The 12233-nt window shown below is 49.7% G+C and overlaps 1 protein-coding gene and 1 long non-coding RNA gene across 2 annotated transcripts in view; one reads left to right on the top strand and one right to left on the bottom strand.

Annotated features, from left to right (window-relative positions):
* Window positions 1–3842: 3842 nt before the first annotated feature.
* On the bottom strand, window positions 3843–9802 carry Cpa1 (carboxypeptidase A1). The gene is made up of 10 exons (XM_087901695.1): window positions 9647–9802; window positions 9176–9257; window positions 8541–8774; window positions 8210–8311; window positions 7580–7687; window positions 7312–7422; window positions 6803–6893; window positions 6120–6319; window positions 5537–5621; window positions 3843–4113 (listed from the first exon to the last, which is right to left on the bottom strand). Exons 1-10 carry the CDS (start codon window positions 9709–9711, stop codon window positions 3926–3928), a joined length of 1266 nt encoding a protein of 421 aa, XP_087757821.1. The 5' UTR covers window positions 9712–9802; the 3' UTR covers window positions 3843–3925.
* Window positions 9803–10244: 442 nt separating this feature from the next.
* LOC146889435 (uncharacterized) overlaps window positions 10245–12233 on the top strand; it is a 17962-nt gene continuing 15973 nt past the window's right edge. Inside the window, exon 1 of the long non-coding RNA XR_015000003.2 lies at window positions 10245–10512. This is a non-coding gene — a long non-coding RNA (uncharacterized LOC146889435). The remainder of the gene's footprint in view (window positions 10513–12233) is intronic.

The raw sequence follows: 12233 nt of genomic DNA, 5'->3' as shown, positions 1-12233 counted from the left end.
CTGATATGATTGGCGTCTGATCTCTCCTTCTTTGATAATATTTCTGGTTTAAGCTAACACAGGTTTCAAGAACTGGCCAATGGCCCCAGGCCTGTGTTTCATGGGGAAACAGAGAACAGCTCCTTGCTGCAGCCCGTGTCAGCAGAAGCCTGACTTCACCGTGTTCTTCTCCAGCTGCAGCTGGCACTGTAGCTGTGTTTAAGAGGGACTTTTAATTTTCTCCTTTTACTTTGGCAATAAACACTTGGCTGTCTCCATCTCTGGGATTTTTAGATGATGCTCACAGTTTGAGTTGCCAAATGAATGCGGATCCTGAAAGCTTCAGGGAAGAATTCATTACCCTTTGACGGGTTCTCAGGTGTGATGATGCTCTGTGCTTTTCCCAGAGCTCTTCTTGGCCCGGACACTGCAAACACCGTGGCTGTTCATCTCAAGTTCCTCCCGGCAACATCTGGGGCTTAGCGTGTTCACAAAATGATGTTTCCCTAGTCCTCCAAGTGGGAGCCCCTGAGTACCTTCCAATCCACCTCGTCCCTCTTGCCCCTGCAGAACCGTTGCCAGGTGGTGAATAACTGCACTGGGGAGGGATAGGTGAAGTCATTTCTGGACTGTAGTCAATAACACTTTAGCTCCAGGCCGAAGCCAGAAAACTAAATACCCCTATCTAAGTGTTAATTCAAGAGACTACCTGAAGAGTTCTCGCGAAGAAGCAGTGGCCCCTGGGCTTCACTGAGAACCACCTGTAATGGCCTAAGAGAGACATGAAATGAGCTCACTTGAAATAAAGCCCTAAGAGGGGCCCTGGAGACTTGACATTAGCATAATACAGTCCCAAGATTGCAATGGGAACTGAATGTGAGCAGAAAGGGCTCTTGGGAGTCTCCACCAGAGCTACAGCGGAGGACTTAAAGTATGTCCCAACTGGGAACCTGTGTAGCCCCAGCCGTGTTTGTAACACGGGTATCCGGAATATAAATCTAAATATAAACCAGGGAAAGCTAGTGAAATGTGATGCTGGCCCAGAGGGTTGGAGTTTAGACAAATTATCTAAAAGGAACTGAGCAAAGACTAAGGTGGCCCTTCCGAAGTTTGAGGTTGGTAAGTTGGCGTTAAGTAACTTCACACAGAGGTTTCTCACCTGGTGTGCTTCAGATAGCCCTCACCGCCCCTAACTGTAAGAGCCCATTGCAGGAAACTGAAAAGTATAGAGAAGAACCACCACCACAGTTGTTACCGGGGGATGTGTCGTGTGTGTGTGTGTGTGTGTGTGTGTGTGTGTGTGTGTGTGTGTTAGACAAAACGATATTTCTAACATACTATTTTGTAGCTAACTTTGTACAGAAACAACTATTGGCATATAAATCATATACCCTGCAACTCAGCTATTTGAAGAATGCAACCATTTTAGTAAATTTACAGAACTGTTCAACCATCAACATGATCCAGTTTTAAACATTTCCATCTTGTAGCCGACCTCTTCCCCTTAATGCGCGGTGAACAGTGTCTCCAGGTGAACACAGACCTGTGTGGTCTCACGACACCCTGCCATGTGGCTGTGGCACACTGGTACCGACACCAATCCTTGTGAAGGCTCCTTTTGACGCACTTGGCTCCTCTGCTGTTCCAATCTTGCGATACAGTCCAAATATTTTCATAAATTCCTTCAAATGGATTTGCCCCATCAAAGAGGTACTATATTTAATTCTGAAAGTCAAATTGCCAAATGCACACACAGTTCTCTTCCTTCCAGCAGCACAGGGCTGTGTTTATTTCCTCATGCCCTTGATAGCACTGCGTGGCCAGTCTTTTGTTATCCAGCTATCTGATGAAAGGAATATGTTTTCCTTTAATATTCAAGAATTCACTGAGGATCAGTATCTTTCATGTTTTATTGGCTTTTTTTATCTCTTCTTTGGGGAGAGATAGCTGCTTGTCTTTTGAAATGTTAGTCTTTTCCTTCAGTCTTTTTTATTTACTTTTATGCCCTCGAGGTTATTAATACTTATCTTCATTTAAGGTGTACTAGTTTCTAAAATTGTTATAGTTTTATAAGTTTATATAATTTGTACCTATGGATTTGTAACTCAGTGACTAGCATAAAGCTCTTCTCACATCTGAATCTCTTTAAGTGTTAATAAGTGCCATAGCTTGCCGGGAGATGGTGGTACACGCCTTTAGTCCAAGCACTCAGGAAGCAGAGGCAGGCGCATCTCTGTGAGTTCGAGGCCATCCTGGTCTACAAAGCAAGTTCTAGGACAGCCAGGGCTACACAGAGAGAGTCAGTATTTGTCTGTCTGTCCCTTCTCCTCTTCCTCTTCCTCTCTCTTCCTCTCTCTCTCTCTCTCTCTCTCTCTCTCTCTCTCTCTCTCTGTAAAAGTAAGAGTTCTCTGAACAATTACTAGGTACCTGTATTCTAAACTCTGTTGATGTTGGAAATGGAAAGCCCTTTACTAGCAGGGAGGGCACAGTTTATTTTAAACTAAGGAGTTATTTGTAAAATAAGTCATCATACTAACCTAGTATTATTTTTAACTACTCTTTATTAAGCTGGTGACCAACTTCTTAGTTGGCCAAACTGTCTGTTACAGGTACAGATTTGCTTTTCTACAGTCTCTTGTCACGTGGCTTAAAGGGAAATACTTTTCAAAAGATAAAGAGTCTTACCAAATCTTCAGTCTAAAATACCTTTTTATTGTTGTTTGAGATAGGGTCTTTCTAAGTAGCCTGAGGCTGGTTCCAAACTCAAATCCCCCTGCCTCTGCCTCCCTTGTGCAGGACTTTACCACCGTGCCTGGCTGGGAAGACCTTGTCACCTTGTCTCCCAATCTTAGTATGCAGACATTTATGTGTAATCAGCTTCGTTCTAATTTTTAGAATATTTGGTAGGAAAAAAACAATATTAAAATAGAACTCTAAGATAAAAGGCCTTTTGACCTTCAAGCCATTTTCTATGGAAAAGGCAAGACTTGACTCTGGTGCTAGAAGCATCTTGAAATCTAAGTGGCAGGAAGAGGGACAAGACCCCAGTCTCACCCCAGCCTATCTACCTGCATCCTTTGATATCAGTGTTCCCCAGCTCACATTCACACTAAGGTATACAGAGGAAACCAAGGTCAAGTCTTGCTTTAAAGAAGGTGGCTAAGTCCCTGTATTGTGATGCCAGCCGGTAAATGTGCTGTCGCAGGCCTGAGGGTCTCCATGCCAAGGGAGGTCAGCTTTTTGGAGAGGGGTAGGACAGGAAAATGGGCGGGGGGGGGACAGAAACAAGAGGCAGCAGAGGTGGCACACTGGAGACCTCATGGAGGATTTGGCAAACAAAATGTCAGCTGCTTCCATCCTTCCAGACAAAGTGTCCCCGGTACACGGCAGTTGATAAGTGTCCTTGGCTGGGCGTTCAATCTTTATCTTCAGTAAATGATTTCATTTCTCCTCAATGTTTTCCTCCAATGTAATTCTGTAGTGGGAGGTCTACAGCTTGCTTCTAATAATCTGTTTGACTCACCTGCAACATCACCTTTGGACAGCTGGGGCCACCAGGACTATTCTATTCCACACTCTGGGCTACTGCTTTTGAAGATGAATGGCTACCATCAGCTAGACTGCTGCACATGCTAAGTGCTAGGCATTTGGTTAGCAAGCTGGGGTTGTTGCCTGCACTATGCTAGGAACAGACCACCCCACTGCCTCTTGAATGCAACTTCATGGGACCCTGGAATGCAGGAGAATTTAGGGGGTCATCCAGTTCATCCACCCACAACGTTTCCCTTGAGACCGGCAGGAGCTAAATCACTTCTGCTTCAGCTAAAAAAGCGAGCCCTCTATGTGCATCCCACACTGAAAGGTTCTTTTTCTTGTACAATCCAACTTTATTGGGTTGCCCGGATGGGGCTAGGGAGAGGGGAGAGGCTGGGGCTAAAGGGCTGCTTTAGTAGGGGTTTTTCAAGGTGTGGTCCATGATGGTCAGAAGGGCCAGCCACGTCTCCTCAGCTGTGGGGATGATCTGAGAGGCCGGCAGCAAGAAGCCTCTGAGCCCGGTGTCCCGCAGCTCAAAGGTGAAAGAATACTTGATGCCCTTATTGTAGGCCCAGTCGACAGAGCTCCCACTGGCTTGATCTGGGGCAGGAACAAAGACAAGAGGCGAGTGTCAGGGCTGATCAGCCTTACAGATATCTACATGGACTGGGTTAGCACCAAAGTCCAGGCCTTTTGTGGTGCCAAATAGAGTCTGTGCCTTCTGGGGGCTGTGACACACAGTGAGGCTTCCAGGAAACCCCTGCTGGGTCTAAACCCAAGAGACCGACATCCGGCAGTGGTTGTCCTGTTCACTGGGGGGGGGGGGGGGGGGGGCGTTGCCAAAAGTCTGTGTAATCGCAAAAGCCTATCTGAAAACTATCTCCACCCAACTGTCACCTCAGTGACACCTTTAAATATGCCAGAACCCCATGCTTGGAGGACCAGGAATTGATCTCCAGAGACCCTGGCCTGCAGAGGAAAGTACAAAGAGCCTTCAGCAAGGCAAAGCCTCCTGTCTGTCTGTCTGTCTTCTGCAGGGAGAATCTCCCAGGTTTGCAGTATACACTGGCTGACAAAACTGCTTTTGTTGAACTGGGCAGTGGGAAAAGGGAACCGGGCTGCAAATCAGAATTTCACTGCGGGACACTAAATGCAGCAAAATCGTTGAACGCAGATTAGAAATCATTTCCAAAGAAAGCATGAGGTCCCAAATAAATTCTGTTTTGGGTAAGATTGCAGCCCACTTCCCACCTAAGACCTGGGCCCACTGGCGAGAGCGCATGCGGAGCGGGTGGAGCTGGTGTGCAGCTCTCTCCACCTTGGCACCTGGGTCCCACTTTGCTTGCCAGGCAAAATCCCCCAAACACCCCACACCACATCACACAGCACAGCCTTTACTCTAGAAAGTTCTTCTGCCTGGAGGCCTATTACCTAGACAGATGGCCTCTCCTGGCTTCTCTTCATTTCCTTCGCCACCAGCCCAAATTCCTCTCTGTCTACAAGTCTGCCTTTTACCCTGGTATTCGGCCTCCACCCTAGTACTCCTGATGCTCCAGGGCGCTCATACTGTCTTCCTGAATCCACTGTGGCTTCTAAGCACAGGGCCAGTCTTCCTGCCTAGAACATGTTTGCTCCCCTTATTCCCAGCCAAGGCCTGGGGCAGAGCAGGTGCTGAGTAAACACGCTGACTGTATTCCCTGTGCATGTAACAACGACCCTCCCAGGGGCACCTCGTGTATCGTCTAAGGAAGGGGTGGAAAGGCGTTTCTTAAACAGAATTTTATGGTGGCCTATAAATCCCGTCAGAGTTCCACCTCATCCGTGCAGGGATCCAGGTGTAACCTCGAGATAAGAGAACAATGTGCTCAGAGGAGCCTACTAAACAGTGTCGGGAAAGACAGGGTTCATAGCAAGAGATGGCACTGCCCACCCTCCAGAGGGGTTCAGCCAGCAACTCCCAGATCTGAGCACCCTAGGCAAGAGGAGCCAGCTCCTGCTGGTTCCTGGGCCACTAGTAACTTACAGATTGTATCAATGATGCTGCCATACTTGTACTTGGTCCCATACAGAGATGTCAAGGCCGTCACGGCAGACTTAGCTAGCTCATCCTGGAAGAAAGATCCAGCAGTGCCAGTCAGGGCCGGGCTAGCCCAAGTACTGTCAGGGTGACCCAGGAATGGGCACCAGCATAATCAGGCCCCTGACAGAGGCCATGGAACCTGCCCTTCAGGGCAGCCCTAGGATATGACAGCAGCGTGATCCCTCTGTCTCCACAGGATGGCTGCCTGGCACTCCAGTTGTACCGCAACTCCAGGTGGAGCCCACAGATTCAGGGTCTAGCCTTGCCTCTTGCTCTGTCATGTGACAGAAGTGACTCAACCACACTGTGCTTCTGTTTCCCAGCAAATGAAGCAGGTCTACCTTGTCCGTCAACACAAATCATCCTGCCAGACGTCCCAAGTCATCAGGAGACTGTGGGGAAAGGGGGGCACCAGGGACATCGGTAGGCCCTTATCCCTTCATCACTCTGAGGGGTGAGACCCAGGTTCCTAAAAGTGGGGGCACAGAAGGAGCCCAGACAAAAGGCAATCGGGGTCATCACCCACCAGCTCCTCCTTGTCGGGTGGTGCTTCCGATGTGTAGCCATAAGGATAGAGAAGGAGCTGGGAGTAGCTGTGGATGGAGATGTAGGCCTTGATATTTCCATGGTCTGTCAAAAAGTCCACGATGGACTTGACCTCTACTTCAGAGTTGGCAAACTTGCCCTGGTAAGTCTCCGAGCAGGGGTTGCTACTAGCTCCGGACACTGTGGGAAGGCAGAGGCAACAGCTGTGTCTGAAGCCAAGTGGCGAGGCTTCTGCGACATCCATGACTTCTGGTACATTTCATGGAGTTATGTTGAAGTGGGGTGTGGGGAGGTCCCACCCCCTCCCCTGGCTTGAGGAACAGTCAGCCATCACGTCATCTGGAGCCCCACCTCCTTTACTACCCAGGTTTGGGTAAAGCAGAAACCAGCTTATACAGGGGCATGGCCAAGGAGAGCAAGAGTTAATACAAAGTTCTCGTCTTCAAGAGAAGTTCTCAGACCCAAATTCCATCTAGAAGGAGTTTTCTTCCTACAAACAAGGGCCCAAGTCCCTGAGTGCCACCTCCAACCCGGAGAACCCTCAGCAGAGCTAAGAGCTCAAACATTTCTTCACTGCTGGGTCAAGGAAGGGGTAGGGAAGCAACCAGAAAAAGGAGAGCAAGAAGCCAAGCCTGTCCCATCCCTGCCCCACAGAAGTCTTACACCCGAAGCCAGCATCCCAGTTCCTGTTGGGGTCCACCCCAAAGCAGAAGGAGCCCTGTGTACGGGATCGAGTCTTGCGCCACATGCGGTTCTGAGGAAGGGAAGAGGATGAGCCAGGGGTCAGCACTGCTACAGCGCTAGCTATGACATCTGCCACAGAATAAAAGCTGCTATGGAAATCGGGATCAGGGCTGGGGCAAGGGTCTCAACCGAGGACAGCGTAGGCTTCCCCATACGTTTTACAGTGTCTAGAGGTATGTTGCTATGCCTGAAGGAGTATTGTAGTAGAATCTATTGGGTAAGTGAAGAGGCTGTTCAATACCTGCCACGCACAGATAGTCCCCAACAACGAAGAATCATCAATCTAAGATGACAGTGGTGCCCTAGGCTGAAAGTTCCAGCTCCATGAGGGCAAGTCTGATTGCCCGCCCTCCACTGGGGGGGCCATGTCTGCTCATGGGGCTCAAAGGTACATCCTGCTGTCCTAGAGAACAAGAGGTAGTCTGTACCGTTTTGTGGGTATATGCAAAACCATCAGGGTTGGTGACAATCTCCAGGAAGATGTCCAGGCCATCGAGAATGGCAGTGAGGGTTTTGTCCTTTCCATAGTCTGTAGTGATCTAGTGGGCGGAGAAGGAGAAGGTAGAGTGTCGGCCATGTTGGTACAATGGACACATCCTGTCCTCCCTTTGTGATCGTTGCTTCTGAGGTGCAGTCTCCTATGGTCTGTGAACACCAATTCTCCAGCAAGCAAGAGCCTCATCCCCCCAGATTTACCTTTTTGGCGAACCAGACCCCACTAGCCTGGGTGACCCATTCCCGGGCGTGGATGCCGGTGTCAATCCAGACAGCTGGGCGATTGGGGACATCAGGCTTAGTGCTGAACTGAAGAGGAGGCAGGGAAATGGGCAAAGGGTAACTTTCCATTCAGACCTTAGTTCATCCCCTGCAAAGGAACCCTCCTGGACCCGAAGCCACCAGCTCTCTATACCTAACGTCGAGGGAGGCTGTCTTGAGGACCCTCCATTACGGATTTATGAGATCAGGGGCCAGACAGCGACCCTACAGAGCTTGGGTTCCTGACTTCCAAGCCCTGACCCTATCCCAATGCTCTGACAGTCCTGTAGAAGGTCACCAGGGAAACACTTTATCTGCCCAGACGCCACCATACTTCTCATACGGCAACACTTGATTGGTAACACTTGGGTGACCTCAGACTTTGTGTGCATGACCACCCAGGCCAGCATGGATGCTCAGACCTTCCCAAGTGTCTGCTCTGCACAGGGATTGTGTAGAGCAACATTCCATTATACGTCTAGGAGACTTGATCTACACCCTTATATGGAGGTTCACAGGGGGGGCCCGTTTTTGCGTGTGTGACCTTGTCTACATGTGGGCTTCTCTTACCTTCAGGACATAAATGGGGCGGTCTTCATAAGTGTTGCCAATCTGGATCTTGCTTACAAACTGTGGGTTCTCTTTCACCAGCAGGTCTATGAATTCATAGATCTGAGACAGGAAAGAAGAAAAGGAGAGACGGAGGGACTTAATGAATTCTGGGAATCCAGATGCCTCCCTCAGCAGCCCCGTCATGCTGTGTTGTCACAACTGACCACAGTGGCCACACAGAAACACTGGGGGTTACCCACAGCAGACCAGTCTTGACCCTGGCCTGCGTTCGGTCAACCATGAAGAAAAGTGTGGAGCTATGGATAGAATCTTCCAGGGCGGTCTTCACCTCATCCAGTGTGTGATAGGTGGCGTAGTTGAAGGTATCGGTAGTCAGGGCCCTGGCCCGGAAGGCAGACATCTGCTTCTGTTCCTCATCCAGCAGTGACTGAATATCTTCAATCATGATTTCATAGCTAATATCATGTGATTCCAAGAAGACTTTGACAGACTGGACGCTGGGGAAGGGCACTCGGACATCGATGGGGAGTCCAGGCCGGGCAGGGTCCCGCCAGAAGTCCAACTAGGAAGGACAGGAGTCAGAACTGTTAGAGTGAGCTAGAGGTACCAACAAGGGCCTTAGAGTGGGAGAGCTGGAGAAGGAATGTTGACACTAGGAGCTCCGCATAGCTGGGGGTGACGCATGGGCATTGGGAGCAGAAAAAGAATGGGGAAGCTTGGGAACTGGACAAAGTCCAGTGTGGTCAGGAAATGGTCAGAATGGAGAGGCTTTGAGGGAACAAGGCAGACAGAGGAAGTGGGAAAGGGGTCTTGGAATGCCATCAGATTCTCAAGGGCTCTGAAGTCATTTCTCAACAGACCAGTCTCATGGCTCTTTACTGGGAGGCTAGATGGACATGGGAAGCAGTGGGGACCCGAGGTGCTCCTGTGGGTCCCCAGCGAGCCCCGCACCGCCTCTCTGACCTGCAAATGCTCCAAGCTCTCCAGCTCCTTCACTTTCTGCACCTGGGCTTCATCAGCTGCAGAGATTCGGAGAAGCTGGTGCCTGGGCAGAGCAGAAGGGGCCCTGAGAACTGGAGGTACCCCCAACACTTCCCAGGCTGGCTCGTGGAGACAAAGTGGGGTCTGAGCAGCGGGAGCCCCAAACTTCCTCGCATCTTTTCTCCCTGTCTTTGAAAGCTTCTAGACCTTTGTGCTGGCCCCATCACAATTTAGACTGGTTTCCCAACCAGACCTCTTCCGCCTAAAAATTCCTTCTCAGGGCTCAACTTCTTTCAGGACCCAGAAGGAGCTGGGCTCTTCCGAGCCCTGCCCTCCCCGTCAGCACCCAGGGTGTCTGTCTCTGGCTGTGTGTCTGTCTGTCCCTTCCAGACACCGACTTGGGGAGCCCTTTCATCACCCTCCAGGACACCCCCCTGCTCTCCACATCCCTACCCCACAAAGATCTCAGCGCCGAAGACTGCCTCCAGCAGCACACTCAAAACCAGTAGCCTCCGCATGTTGAGAAGGTTGGGCGGGCTGAGGCCCAGCCTGAGGTCAGAGGCCTTTTAAGCGCTGACAGAGGTCCCTGCAGACTGTCCCTCACACCTGGACCCAGTCCCACGGGGAGGGAGAAGTGGAAGTTCCAAACCGTGCCGCCTACTCGCTCTTCCTGATAAAGTGGCAGGGAACGAGGCAGGTGGAGTGATAAGCTAGGCTTTCCACCCTTGACCGTGAGGGTCAGCTGGGCCTGAAGTCTCCCAGCTGGGACTACTTGTCCGGCTTCTCACAGCCCCAGGTACTTTATTGTTAGCACACTCCATCAGAAACAAGAACAGACATATTTGCGTTTTTCCACAGGGTTAGGATTTACTGGATAGCAATAAATGCCCAGGTTGCATCATTGGCTTCAATTAATCATATTCACTCGATATTCATGGCCACTGGCAAACACAGAGTCTTCCTGATTGCTGATATTAGCTCTGTGATCACACATTACATTTCACACGATAGTAGAGAGATTCCCCCAAAGAGTTAAAGGGCTTCTGGGTCCAGAGGGGCCTTAGTAAAGGCAGGATCGGATGCAGGTGGTGAGATAAGATATTGATGTAGCTAACACTGTCACAGAGCTGTTCAGGCAAAGGGCTGCCAAGCGCTGAGCTGCATCAAGGTCCTGAACTAGCTCTAAGCTTTCGGAGTCCAAATGATGAAATGGAGGTTGGCCGTGTCGAGCAAGGAGATCACACTGGACAGAAAATCCAGGAAGAGACTCAATAGTTTGTTTCCTGCCCCATGCCACAACGCCTGGACGTGATGATCAGGTAATGGCCGTGAGTACCACCACACCCCACCCAGTATTTAGTGTCCGTCTTTTTGTAGGACCCAGGTGAAGGGGTTGTGTGATTCACTGTTGTGTTTGATAAGCTCATAAACCCGTTTTCGTTGACTTTTTTTTTTTTTCTGATAGCTTTGAAATGCCTGTGAGGCCAGATGTTCCTGATTTAAGTTGGTAAAATTTCTAGGTGGTGATGTTTTGTGTAAAGAAGTTATTTTTCAGCCTGTGTCTTATGACTTGTGACAGACAGGTGATGGCCATGTACAGACACGAACAAGATGCAAACCCATCCTGCCTCGACACCCGCCCTCGCAATGGGCATATTGCTGGGTTTGGTTTGGTTGTATGTTTGTACCTGCTGAGGCCAGAGTATCATCTCAGGTGTTGTTCATTAGGGCGCATCACTTGGTCATTATTTTTAATCTATTTATATTCTTTTTCCTCCCTCAAAAGTCGCAGCTCAGCTGGGCCTAGTTCCAGGAAGGGCCAACTAATTCCATTTTTTTCCCATTCGGGATTTAAGTTGCTTTTCTGCTACCTGTGACCAAAATAAAAGACACTTCAAAGACACTCCCTAACTTCAGAAGAGAAAAAAAAATGGCACGGAAGGGTATGCCCACTGAGCAGATGACCGTGATGATGTCTGTGGGCCTTCCAGTTGGGACAGGTAAAAACTCCAGGACACTCGGGTTTCTTTTTTACTTTAAAATCAAGCCGTGGAAACATGCTTAGGAATGGTGAAGAGAACTCTGTCAGGACCGTGGGGCAGTCAGAAGTCACTAAGGGAATCGGCCTGGCAATGGGGTGGCCAGGGCAGTGTAGGTTGGGGCCGCATGTTTTGCTAAGGTTTTGATGTGGTAAAACCATCAGGCTTGAGCTTGTGTGGGAGTTTGGGATAAGGTCCCATCCACACCCTGCTTCAGTTTTGCCTTAAACTGTTCCGTGAAGCCCATGTGTTACTTTGAAGATACCAAGCTGTCCCTGTACAGTGGCTAGTGGCATGTGTTTCCATAAGTGAGGACAGACCTTATATCTGGAGTCAGGGCCCTCTGAAGAGAGACATTCCAATGTCAAGGGTCTTTGGGGGAATGTCACATCAAAGCCCAAATTTTTGCTTGTGACAAAGAAATAGATAGGGGTGCACTCCCATGAAAAGTTGGGGCGACAGAGTGCTTCTACTGAGCCTAAAGGAGGGTCAGGGACTCTTGTCCCCAGAAACAGAAGCTCAGAGAGAGCAGATGTGATGCGTTTCCTCATGAAGGACTCGAACGTCAGCGCCACATCCGGCTTTCCTGTTTTCTATAGAGTATTTCCCGTTTGTACCCCAAGTACAGTTTTATGAACATTTCCCCTGTGGTCTTCCCTCTGCTTCAGGAAGTTGAGGGAGGTGGGCTAGGGGGTCGGGAAAAGGATGAGAACCACAAAGTTTAGCCATGCTTGGTAGAACAGAAGGCCAATTGCAGACCAGGGCAAAAAGCTAGCAAGATGCTGGCCCAACCCAAGGGTTTTGAGGCTCTGTCATTATTTCTAAGGGTTGTGGCTAATACTCACTTTGGAAGGCTAGGTGGGTTTGAGTTGCCCACTATCAGCCTGTCTCTCATGCTGAAGATGGGGCAGGCCTGGCCCAATTCAGTCAGTTTATGGGTGTGGGAAGGCAAAGCCAAAAGAGGCTAGCAGTGTGGCACTCAGTAACCAGGGACCCATGGA

Source organism: Myodes glareolus, chromosome 25, assembly GCF_982192425.1.
Source record: "Myodes glareolus chromosome 25, mMyoGla1.1, whole genome shotgun sequence".
NCBI lineage: Eukaryota > Metazoa > Chordata > Mammalia > Rodentia > Cricetidae > Myodes > Myodes glareolus.
The sequence above is the reverse complement of the archived record's forward strand: the minus strand, read 5'-3'. Positions and strand labels throughout refer to the sequence as shown.